This window comes from Hydra viridissima, unplaced genomic scaffold (genome assembly GCF_058129835.1).
Source record: "Hydra viridissima isolate aposymbiotic clone 2 unplaced genomic scaffold, HvirCarnegie_v1 scaffold_2, whole genome shotgun sequence".
In the NCBI taxonomy this organism is placed as follows: Eukaryota; Metazoa; Cnidaria; class Hydrozoa; order Anthoathecata; family Hydridae; genus Hydra; species Hydra viridissima.
In genome coordinates, this window is record NW_028324301.1 from 22,972,123 (window position 1) to 22,985,516 (window position 13,394).

General features: G+C 29.4%; 1 protein-coding gene and 1 pseudogene across 2 annotated transcripts in view; one reads left to right on the forward strand and one right to left on the reverse strand.

Annotated features, from left to right (window-relative positions):
• Positions 1 to 744: 744 nt before the first annotated feature.
• LOC149892501 (uncharacterized) lies at positions 745 to 2,376 on the reverse strand (annotated as a pseudogene). The gene is made up of 2 exons (XR_016450159.1): positions 2,255 to 2,376; positions 745 to 1,941 (listed from the first exon to the last, which is right to left on the reverse strand). The product of XR_016450159.1 is annotated as an uncharacterized LOC149892501 (transcript).
• A 5,925-nt stretch (positions 2,377 to 8,301) lies between these two features.
• Positions 8,302 to 13,394, forward strand: part of LOC145183169 (multifunctional protein CAD-like) — a 36,389-nt gene continuing 31,296 nt past the window's right edge. The window contains exons 1-4 of the mRNA XM_090077082.1: positions 8,302 to 8,451; positions 11,246 to 11,515; positions 11,772 to 11,830; positions 12,012 to 12,089. Coding sequence (XP_089933208.1) covers positions 8,370 to 8,451; positions 11,246 to 11,515; positions 11,772 to 11,830; positions 12,012 to 12,089 — 489 coding nt within the window. The 5' untranslated portion in view covers positions 8,302 to 8,369. The remainder of the gene's footprint in view (positions 8,452 to 11,245; positions 11,516 to 11,771; positions 11,831 to 12,011; positions 12,090 to 13,394) is intronic.

Genomic DNA, 13,394 nt, shown 5'->3' on the forward strand with positions numbered 1-13,394 from the left:
GCCTCACTGGAAATAGCATTTCTTTTATTCTTGAGCCTCTTTCTGACACTGCTCAACAAAGGATCGGAACTTAACAGAAGTCTGTTTAAGATATCCCTATTACAAATTTCTCTTGAAAATTTCCTCGAGAAATTCTGTCTATAATCACGGAAGTGCTTGTTTGGAGCCTCAGCCGCCTCTTCCGATAATTGACCAATAGGCAATATAGCTTGATCAATTATTGTGGTACCATGTCTCAAAATCTTGTGCATTGTAGGAGTCATTGGATACCATCCATAAAATTCATCATAAAGTTCTGCTGTCAGTTCTGCAAACTTTTCAAATTTTTTGATATCTTTTTTATATCCACTTGACAAGGTTTCCAAAATGATACTACAATTTTTAATAAGTCCAATGTTAACTCCTGTAATGCAGGATGAGGTTTGAGGATCTGAGAAAAATCTTCTTGATGTATTCCCATCATTAGTATTCCCAAAACCTGCAGTTGGAATATCCACCAGCAGCCCCATTTTCTCTTTGAATTTGTTTCGAATGTTTTTTTTTGTTTCAGCTACAATTATTTTATCATCTTGTGTTCTCGCTTACCATTTTTTTATGGAAATGTGGTATGATAAATGTAGTAAAGATTCGAAAAACCTAATCCTTGTATGCAATATGGATAAACCAAATTTAAGGGCATCTGGATTATCTATGTTTTTTATGGTTAAATTATTAAAGACTTTTGATGTTAGTCCACATATATAGCACCTCATAGCAGATGTCGTGTTGGTTGCAGCATTGCATACTTTTGCATTAACCATTGTAAATGCCAAGGTATGCTTTATATGTATAATACCACCTAAAAACTTCGATATTTCAGTTTTTTTTTAGTTTTTTATTTGATCTTCTACATAGCAGATTTCTTCATTTGTTATGTCTTTAGTTTCATGGATAAAACGAATTCGAATTGGGCGACAATATCTTGTAGAAGAGGGCACAGGGTTTTGCCAAATAATCTTCTGGCTACCAATATGACATATAAGCCGTAGAGGCACAAATGAACTTTGAAAAATGCTAGAGTCACTATCTGTACTATTTTGGAATTTTTTTTTAAATGTTTGCTGCTGTGAGCCATCACAACCCCATTTTGATAACATTTCTAAATTGCTTCTTTCTTCTTCGTTTAAGGTTTCCAAAACTTCATCTAAATATTCACACAAGCGTCTAGTTGTGTGGTCTAGAATATCTTGTAGTTTAATTTCACAACATGTTTCTGAAACTGTCATTGACTCTTGAGGAGGATAACATTGTTTTTTTGATTCTTTCAAAAGCGAATAACATGGATAAATATTTTTATTAGCTGCATGAATTATTTCATATTGTCTCCTTGTCATATTGGCTTCCACAAAAATTGATAATGCTTCCGATGGTGTATGTTTTTTTATAAAATTCGTCTGAATGGAATTGAAGTTTTCTCTATATTTGTTTGCCTTTTCCGGTGAGCAGCAAATATCTTTCATTATTCTAGACGCATCACAATCTCCTGCATCACGCTGACTCATTTGGGCAGCATAGGTTAGTTGTGCATAAGATATTTGGTCTCTCAAAGCTTTTGTTCTACGTCTCTTGCTTGGCGAACTCAACAACTCGAAATCTTTTGATGGTCGACCAGACCTTTTTATTATACAGGTGGGTAAACTTATGATTACATTGAGCCATAGTTCATTGTGCTTCAAAAAACGTTCTTCTATGTAGTTAGCAGCTATCCATTTTTGTTTAAAATAAAACTTGAAAGTATTTAAGGCGTTTTTTAGTGAACTTTGTTCATTTTCAGTACATTTTGTAATAATTTTGAGATGATCTTCTAAAAACACAAATTTGTCATCAATTTTTTTCTGTGGGCATTGTTTCATAACATTGTAGAGTTCTTTTCTAGTCATCTCTTTCCAATTGGTTGGGATTCTGAAAAAAAAAAAGAAAGAAGTTTTTATTCAAAAGACAACGTTTTTGTCGTATTACTTAATCAAAATTAAATTTTAAAAATTGGAAGATTTATGTGGAACATTTTATTTCAAAAATGCTAACTAGAATAACTAATGTTTAAGTTACATAAAAAATCATTGCTAAATTCGGCTTAATTCATATACGAAAACAATTTTGAATATAGTATTTACAAAAAAAAATCTAACAATTTTAGTCTCGAATATATATTTTAAAAAATTTCACTTTGTTAAGTAAAATGAAGAAATTATACATTTATTTTGTATGTACATACCTTCTTTTTCAACGTTCATCGTGATTTATTAAAGGTTTTACAGCATACAAGCTTAAATAATACTTTTAAAAGTTGTTTTTGACAGGAAGCGTAAAAAGCAAATACAATGAGCTCACGCGAAGTCCGAGTTTAAACTTTTTTTATACCTGGAAGGGGGAGTGGGCAACACTAAAATTGTTGTTTAGTGATGTAGCCTTTATAAATCTTTCATGATATATAGTTAATAGTATGCTTTTACAAAATTTTTGTAATCGGATTTTGATCGACTATTACTTTGAAATACTCCACTGTGCGCCGCTGCAATTGCTCGCTGCTAAACAGAGATAAATGCATATTGCAGTTGAAAATAGTAACGGACATCTGTAATTCTCTATTTTCACTCGCAGAATTTTTTTTCAATTTTATTTTTAACTATTTTAAACCATGGACCAATAAGAGATGGACGTGCAACCTATTGTTTTTTTTTGCGAACCATGCTCGTTGCGCATTGTTATAAATCTTTTATTTTAAACAATAGAAATTAAATTATATTATAGTCTGTCGGATTCAATGATATATATTAACTAGATGTCTAACTTCACATAAATTCCGTAAGAAAATGTGAAGCAAATTTTTGGAGGTTGTAAAACCGGTAGCCTCAGCAAAGGAGAAAAATTTCTAGCGATGTTTTGTTTTATTTTTGCTATTCGTTTTTCCGTAATATCTGTTAACCAATCAGATGCTGGTGGCAAAACAAGTTATTATCCAATCATATGCTGGTGGCAAAAAAAATTTGCTTCACTTTTTTTCGGAAGTTAGACATCTAGTTAATATATATCATTGGTCGGATTCGTAGAAAATTTTTGGTCTCGTCTAGTCACATCAACTTCATTTTAGTTATTCAAGATAACAGCAATAGAATCAGGTTTTAAGCTTAATTTTATATAGCTAGACATTCTTGATATTTTAAAAAATAACGCTGATGATAATATAGAAATTGAGATTATTTACTTAACTACTTTAGTACATGTATAACTAGAGATATAGTAAATAATACAAAATATCAACTAGTTTTGTAGCTACCAAGAGCATATTGGTTTCATGTCCAGGGAACAACTCCATCTACTATATTGCTGCAGACTTCTAGTTTATGAGTATTATAGAATTTTCTATATTTATGTTTAACAACGGAAATGTATACAGTTAAGGGTAAGTAACTTATACATAAAATAAATGTAAATACAATAAAGAAAAAAATAATTTGTCAAAGTTTTAAAGAATTTAGCAAAGCCAATTTATGGCAAACCGCAAGAATAACTAAGTATTTAATTTTAATATAACATGATTTACCATGGTAAACTTATAATCATCTTGCAAAATGTCAAATAAAAACTAATTTATATATAGCTGCAGCTATATATAAATTAATTTTTATTTGACAAAAACAAATGGGTTATTATGTACCTTTTATGACAAATGAAATGATATATGAAATATGAAAAACGAAAACATGAAATATCTGGCCGCATTTTGCAAGATGATTATAAGTTTTAATAACTTTTTAAAAGCTTTCGGAATATCAAATGAATTATAAAAAATCCCATAAGAAAATACACCTACTAAAAAATAATGCATAGTGGAATATATATTATGGAGCTTATAGAGTAGTTAAGGCAAAAATTGACGACATATCGGAAAAAATACTCAAAAAATACGCAAAATTAAGGTGGTTCCTACATAATCAAAAAAAGTTACTTTTTATTCATTAAGCATTAATTTTCTCAAAAGTAGGTACAGAATGTGTAAAAAAAAAATTAGTTTCGAACACCAATAATATATTGATGATCACAAAGAGGCCTATAATAGTCAAAATAACCCCTAAAATTGAGTTTACTAGAAACACAATTACTCATGAGTAAAAGCTCATTTTACTTTCAAACTTGGTATACTTGTTCGTGCTACCTGTATCTAGTGCGTGAGTTTTTTTTATTAAAAGATCATGCTTCTACTAAAAGTTATGCTTCAAAACAGCTGTATTTTCGAAAAATGTGCTACTAGTACTAAAATGTGCTAGCAGTACACTGGATGAATAAGTCCTGAAAAATTCAAGTAGCTATCACTAATAATTCAAAAGTTATGATGTTTTTTGTGAGACAATTTTCTTGAAAAACGATACGGTAGAAAATCAAAAAACAAGATCAAAAATTTGTTTTTAAAACTAAAATCCTTTTTTTAAATAAGTTTCTCCTCCCTCTTTATGTAAGTCTTTATCCAATAAACCCTTCTTGATGGCTTTTAGTTTTTTTCTTTTTGATTTTGTCTTATCTGATGTTTTAATAAGTAAATTTTGGATGCTTCGTCGGTTCATTTTTTCAGATATGATATTAAAACAGACACCGGTTTGTATTCCAAGTTTTTCATACACTTTAACAAGTCCAAATTGACCTTCGTTGAATTGAAGAATAGAACTATATACACCTAACTGTAGAATTGACCTTTCTACAAAGACTTGCTTAGGACATTTCATCCAGATAATATTATTCAGGGACTCGTTAGCATTTTGAGTTTCCCCGTGGATGCACTTGCGAAGAAGATCATCATTTGAAAGATCTTTGAAAATCTTTGACAAGATAGGAAACATCGACTCTGGTAAATTAATCTTCTCTTTGTGTTTTTTAAGTTTATTTTTCTTATAACTACACCACGATTCTTCTCCTGGTGGAAAAAACATGTGGCGCTTATCTAAGTTAGAAAAGTTGGTACAATGATGAAGGATAGCACCTATCCACTTTTTCATTGTGTAAATTTTTTCATCGTTAGTGCAATTTAATTTTAGACTTCTTCGAACGGCAATACCATAATAATCTTAATTATTTTACTAGAATCTAACTAAAATGTTAAATAATTTCAACAAATGCATTAGAAAACAGTAAAAAGTAAAAAAATTATTATGAAAAAGCCTGCTTGCTGTTTGCACTTTGCAACAGCATAACCTATAATTATTAAATATTTAACAACTTTGACGTATAAGGCAACATTAGAATAGCAAAAGAGATGTACTACTTAAAGTTTTAAAGTACATTTAAGATATTAACTTAAAAAATAAAACGGTTGCTATAGCCGTTGCTAGGCACTAAAACTATACCTACCTGTATAAAATTAAAAATATTGTAAAAAGCATAAACAAACTTAAAAAAAAGTATATACCACGAGAAAGAGCAATAAATTACATTAGAATATCTAATTTGCCAAAAAATCAATTTTTGAAAAAATTTCGACTTTTGATTATGTAGAAACCACCTTAAGGCTGGTGAATAAAGGACCAAGGAGTTGAATGAAACCAGACCTTGACAAAAAAATTTATTTAAGGTTTTTTATATTTCGCTATACTTTTTTTAGTCATTTTAAAATCATCCTTACAGGTCCATTTTATTATTGACGGAACTTTGTTTACAAAAAAAAAATTCCCAAATTTACAAATGTTTATCTTGAAAAAATGATAAAAATCTGTTTGTGCCGACAACTGATTTCCTTTTCCTTGGTGTAATATGTTTAGTAATTTGTCAACGCGTGAGGTAGTTACTTTATCCTGAACAGTCTTATTAAACAAATGCTATAAAAATTTTAACTAATACCACGTGATCAGAATTTCTGTTTTAAAACTGTAGGAAGCTATTTTAATAGATTATTTGTTGACGGGTGAAAATTTAGAGTTTGTCGGAAACTTGCATGGCTCGCTGATTTCTGCGGCCTCTTTGATGTAAAACAATAGGCTGCACGTCCATCTCTTATAGGTTCATGTTTAAACAAATTAAAAAATTGAACAATTTCTTCTGAGAATTGATCTTGAGGTCTTTAACCTTGACATCTTCAATTATTTTCACTAATTGAAGGGCTTTGGGTCGCAAATCATTAGAATTTAAAGTATAAAAATGAAAAAGAAAAACAAACAAACAATCTATCATTCATCAAACATTATGCAGAGGTTTTTTGTTTCAAGCCTGATAACAAGCTGTCAATAGTTGGAAGGAATGTGTATTTTAAGCTTGATAAAGTTGTTAAAGATCATAGATCGTTGGGGAGTGATATGCTCAGCTAATTTTTCTTAAATCACTTCCATCGCTGTTATGCGAATCTGAATTACTTCTCTTGCTGTGCTACTAAATTACACAGCAGTTACACGTGCTACAGTTTCAGCAACTTCAAAAAGTACTTGTTTTAAAACTTTTAATAGATGAATAATGACAAATCGTCAGGTTAGAATTATTCTGTTCTATCTCCCATTTTAAACGTTGGGAGAAAATGAATTTTTAATTTTACTAAGTAATGATCACTTTTAAAATACATTTTATTTTTAAATTTTTTTTTTCCTAAATAGTTTTTTTAAACATAAATTATTTTAAAAATAAGTTACTTTTTAAAAAAGTAATTGTAAAATTTTAAGTAATCTTTACTTATAGAAAAAAATCTAAAACTTTCTTTCGACGTTTAAAATGGGAGATAGAACAAAATAATTCTAACCTGACGAAATGCAAGATTATCAAGTTTAGTTGTCAATTAAGTTGGAGGAGGACGAGGCAGTCGAACAGACATCCTAACCTCTTATTGTAAATCTCAGTGTGAACATCAGGCAACAATCAGCATGTCGTTGTACTTTTTTGTCTGCTAGCCTACATTTAGGCGTGACAGTACGTAAATTAAAGAATAATGTTAAATGTTAAGTTATAGGTTATAATTGTTACACCACAATTAAAGCATAGAGTTTTTTTTTACATAATTCAACATATACATTCCTTATGAGAGTAAGAAAATGATAATAATGACCACCATTTATACAAAAGACAAAGGTTGTTTTATTTGCTAGTCCTACGCTTATATCGTATTTATCTACAGGTTTCATTCGTTTATCGTTACGCTTACATTAGGTAGATTCTTGAATGTTTCTTTGCAATTTTTTTTTTTTTTTACAACATCTGCTAAGTGCTTCTTTTCTTTAAATAACATAGCAAAATATAAATGTTATCTATAAATGTTATTATTTTTTGTTTATAAGTGCTATTATTTTTTGCTACTAGCTTTAAGAAAAAGTTTGAACAACAATCCATGGAGCAAAAAATTACTCGACACATAACCTTCCTTTTAAATAATAGCTCAAACATATTTAATTAAAAGGCATTATTGGTAAGGGAAAGGGGAAGTTTGAGCATTTTAAAGAAAAAATATAGTAAAAAAGAAAGTAAAATAAACATGGTCTGTTTGTAATTTTTCGGTTATGTAGTTTGGAGCAATAGTATTGTTGTATTAAGCAATAGTAATGATGTATTAAGTTAAAAATCTTACGCAATACCTGAAGATCAACAACTACGATACAACCATTTCTTTATCTAGCCAATCCCCCTCTCCACTCATATCAGAAAGTCATGACGCATTGAAACATACGTCACAATGTTTCATAAACAATTTATTTGCTAACCAATGTCAACGATCGATATCTCCTACTCAGAGAATCAATATCCCGTTGAACGAAAGCAGCAAAACCAAATTAAGTTTTACGATGGAAACTTGACAACTTTTGAGAGTGAACGAGTCCCTATGAAAACATCAAGCCTATACGCACGTGAAAATTTTTACTCGTTCCTTTTAAATTGAGGAAAAAGCGTAGAAAAATCTCTTAAAGTTTTTAAGATCTCTAATTATTTTTATACTGTCCGATATTCATAAAAGTCATAAATAATCTATTGGTTTCGTCATTAGCATTGTATCTATCCTATTTTTGTAGAATTATTGGTAGCAATTTACAGAAATCATAAATCTTTTTAGCTCAAGTTGAAAATTTTATTTAATACTTACAAAATTATCTTTATCAAAAAAGATTTGAAAACATAATTTAATTTGATTCTAACATAGTGTATCCACGAATATGTGTGATTTTTTTTTATTTATTACGTTTATTGTAATTTAGCTGAAATAGCTTGGATTTAAATTAATATTAAAAACAGAACTTTAAAACTTTAACTGTGTATCTTGGTAATGTTCTAGTATTTAGACAGCTCATTGAGTTTAGTATTCACTAAATTCAATTATCTATTTTAGGTTATTCTTTATATAAAGAAATTATCATTTATCAAGTTATACCATGGCAAAGTTGATATTAGAGGATGGAAGTGTGTTCAAAGGGGAATTGTTCGGTCACAAAAAAAGTGTTGCTGGGGAAGTAGGTAAGGTTACATTTCATTCATTTTCATTACCTGTTTTTTTTTGTTTTTTTGTTTTGTTTTAAAGCATCTAAATCCAAATATTTGTTAAAGCCTGTCCTTTTTTTCAATTGTAATGATGCATTAATCATCCAAATGACTAATTAAAACTGACAGATCTGAACCCATTAATAGTAAATATGTGTCACTTTATGACTCATGATAGTGGTAATTTATCTTGGAATTAAATAATTAATCTTAGCCTTGGAATGATTGGATCAAAATTGGATGTTTGGTGCAGTATTATAGGGTTTAGAGAAAATAGATAAATAGAATCTTGTCTTTATCGAAGAATAGCTGATTTTTTCTTTGCTGATAATCTTTAGAGTTTTGATCAACATTTAGATAATCTCATCAGAGAATATTTAGAATTATGAAACATTTAAATTCAAGCACCATCTAAAAAAAAAAGGATTCCTTTATAAAGCTATTTTCAAACTGATTCAAGTTCTTACAAACAAAAATAAATCTATAACGACAATTCAGACCATTCAGAAGTTGGTTTTTTACCATTCAGACCATTCAGAAGTTGGTTTTTTTTTACCATTCAGACCATTCAGAAGTTGGTTTTTTACCATTCAGACCATTCAGAAGTTGGTTTTTTACCATTCAGACCATTCAGAAGTTGGTTTTTTACCATTCAGACCATTCAGAAGTTGGTTTTTTACCATTCAGACCATTCAGAAGTTGGTTTTTTACCATTCAGACCATTCAGAAGTTGGTTTTTTACCATTCAGACCATTCAGAAGTTGGTTTTTTACCATTCAGACCATTCAGAAGTTGGTTTTTTACCATTCAGACCATTCAGAAGTTGGGTTTTACCATTCAGACCATTCAGAAGTTTTTTTTTTTAAATATTTGTAACAATTAAAAAAAACTTTTTTCTTGCATAAAATTGGAGGGTATATATAAAAAGATAAATGTATAAATGCAGTAAAAATCTATTAAATTATAAAAATTTGATTTGAATTTTGTGTTGTTACTTATTGAAAGTTAAATTTAGAAATTTGGATAATGATCTCTTCTCTATTGCAATTTGTTCTAATAAATGGTGTTGCTAGAAACAGTGTCTTATATTATTCTGGCTCTCTAAATACATTTTCTTTTTACATCTGTACTGTAACTCTCAAAAACTACAAATGAAATACAAATTCTATTTAACAGCTTATGAATTTTAAAATTAATTGCTCATAGTTTTATTTTTATTCATTTTGCAGCATTTAAAACTAAAGCATTAAGTTTTAATGCATTCATTTATATCCATGCTTTAATTATTTTGTGTACTCAATTTAAATGCTTAAATTGAAACAAAAACTTTTTAAAATATGAAAAGAATTTTTTAAAAAAAAGGTGATTTCAAACTGTAGCTATCTATCACCTGTTAATATGCAACTGAGTATCTTGTTTAATTTTTAATAGTTTAAGCTATATGGAATAGCCAATGCTGATTAACTTGTTATACTATCAATTTAGGGGCTCTAAAAAATTGTCCCTAAAATTCTAAAGTTAACAATATAAAGGTTACTGTTTATGTAATAGTAGGTTAGGGGAGACCGGGGCTAGTTGCCTACAGGGGTAAGTTTAACATACTGCGTTTAACTTTGGAATTTTCCACCAGAAATGTCCAAAATTCACATGGAACCTTCCCACCTAACTAATTCATCTTTCAGTGTAGTATCAGGACTAGAAGTGCATGCGCATAGAAGTTAGCAATTTTTGTGTTTTTTTACTAATTTTGTAATTTTTGTAATTATATTGCTTTTTCAATTTTAAAAAGCATTAGCATTAGCTACAAGTAAACTCGAATAGATTTAGGTGTTATATGGTTCACTCTAACCAGTCACATTTTGTGTTTCTAAATATTTTACGTTTTTGGGGATTTGTAAGCCATTTTGTGAACATAAAGCTTTTGGGGTTAGTTAGCACAATGGTCGTTGGGCTAGTTGGTAACATGTGCCAACTTACAACGTTTTGCATAAGCCATAAATTCACTTAAGTTATGTAACACTACAGATCTACAGACATGAGAATTTATAAAAGAAAAGTAGACAGATCTGTAAATTCTAAAAATGTTACAAAAAATGTTGTTGATGCTATTTTTATAGAGGGAAAGTCTATTCGATCGACTTAAGGGCAATAAAAGTTAATGTCAAAAAATATTGTTGGATAAAAATCATCAAGAGTTTTCATAAAAAAGATGCACTTGAAAAGGATGTTTAATGTTGCTAAATTTGTTTTATATGGTGTGCCAACTTACCCTGAGAGTATAGGCAACTTACCCCGGGCTGAGGTAAGTTGGCACATATTTTTTTCTTTTTTGGAGGCCCTTTTTGGGCCACCAATTATTTTTTTTTTTTTATTGTTTTATACTTGAACATGCTTGCCAAATTCATATTCTTTTGAACTGCAAATTGATATCCTCAAAAAATTTCACCCAGAAATGCACAGAGCTCAAAAACTAAAACTGTAGCCCTGGTCTCCCCTATACTATTTAGAGCAATTCAATTGGGTTCCTAACCCTAAAAAATAGCCATGTACTAAATGTCAGTCAAAATGGTCAGATATTGCTTAAGCAATCCTTAAAATAAACTACTTATATATCAAGGGGGGATGGTAGCATGAAAGTTTCAGGATGCAACTAAATGTTGACATTTTCTTTTTTTGTTTTTGTGTTATTTGTAATTAGTTAATTATCACCCGTCTACTTCTCATCTCCTAACAATGTTACTTGAACTTTAACAGTTTTATTACATTACAGTTTTTCAAACTGGTATGGTCGGCTACCCTGAATCATTAACAGATCCTTCCTATAATCGCCAAATACTAGTTTTTACTTATCCATTGCTTGGAAACTATGGAATCCCAGACAACACAAAGGATAAGTATAACCTTTTGGAGAATTTTGAATCTTACAAGATTTGGACAAGTGGTTTGGTTATTGGAGATTTAACACAGAATTATAGTCATTGGTCAGCTATCCAAACACTCTCAGAATGGTGTGATATTAATAAAATTCCTGGCATCTATGGTATGGAGATTTTAACTTACTTTGGTGGACCTTTAGTTTTATTATCAACTAATTTAGTAGTAACAGTAATAAAATATTATCATTAAAATTCATCATCTTTTTCTGTATAAATTTTTTTTATACAGAAAAAGATGGATTTTAATGATAAATAATAAATTTTCTGTCACCTAATGCTTAGTAAATGGTAAGTAGTTTGACTATAAACTTTTGTTTCTTAAGATGTGACATTATTGTTAAAAAGTTCTGTTTTTTTTAGGAATTGATACAAGAGCTCTCACTATGAGGTTAAGAGAGAGAGGAACAATGCTAGGAAAAGTTTGTATTCCTTTTTAAATTTAAAGGAAGTAAAAAATGTATACCGTTTTGTTATTGGAAATTACTGATACTGTATGCAATGATGAAAAGGATATTGTTTGAGTTTATGAAAATTGAAATGTAAGAAGTAGGTAATATTACATTTTTCTTTAATCTAGTTAATGAGAAGTTTTTTATTTAGATTGTTGTAGATGGTGAAGACGATATTGCATTTGATGATCCCAACAAAATTAATCTTGTTGCTGAAGTTTCTGTGAAGGTAGGTGTTTTTTAAAAAGAGAAATTAAATACAGGTAGTATCTATGGCTAAATAATTTTTTTAAATCCTTACTAAAATGTAAACTCCTTTAAATATAGTATTAAAGTTATGTGTGTGTGTGTGTGTGTGTGTGTGTATATATATATATATATATATATATATATATATATATATATATATATATATATATATATATATATATATATATATATATATATATATATATATATATATAAACACACACACACACACACACACAGTACTGTGAATAAGTTTTAGCCCACTTATTAAAACTCATGTTTTTTTAACAGATTTTAAATAATAGTTTCCGATTATTTTTTTATATAAAATAATTTCAAACTTCAAACAATACTAAACACTATTTTAACATTTTTGTATTTAGATATCTAACGTGTTTATTTTTATTATATGCTGATCTGAACCCAATTCGTTTCAGCTTGTTTGTTTTTAGTTTGCTCTTGCATTTTTGTTTATTTATTGCTGTGAAGGCCTCATATTAGATGATAATAAAGTTTACAAAGATATTTCATAGCTACTGTGTGTTTTATATTATTTTTTGTTTTTCTTAGAGCCAAACTTCTAATTTACTTTTTTTTTTTTTCTTTTGTATTGTTATTTTTATTGTTATTTAAGTAATAAAATGGGTAAAATTCCAATACTGTAATGTAAAAAAATTATCGTGCTTCATGAGGAAGGTTATTCTCAACAACAAATTGTCCAAAAAACAAAATATTCAAGGACAGCCATTAGAGAAATTATAACAAAATTTAAAAACACGGGATCTCTTGAGGATAAAACTCGAAGTGGAAGACCTCCAAAGCTTACAAAACATGATAAAGTATTTTAAAAATGTGTCTCTGCAAAATCGGAAAAAAACCTCCCGTGAACTAGCCCAAGACATTCAGGCTGCGACTGGGACAAATGTTTCCCCATCTTGCATTCGATGACATTTGCTAAATGCTGGGTTAAGAGGGTGTGTTGCAGTTGAAAAGCCTTTACTACGTCGTGATAATAAAAAAAAAAGACTTAAATATGCAAAACAGCATAATAATTGGATGCAAAGAATGTTAAACCGTGTACTATACACAGATGAATCAAAATTTGAATTGATCAGTAGCAGAAGATGACAGTATGTAAGAAGAAGGGTAGGAGAGGCTTATCGCCCTGATTGTCTACATCCAACAATCAAGCATGGGGGAAGTTCTGTTTTAGTTTGGGGTTGTGTTTCATCATCTGGAGTAGGTAGTTTAATCAGAATTGATGGCAAACTGACAGGAGAACAGT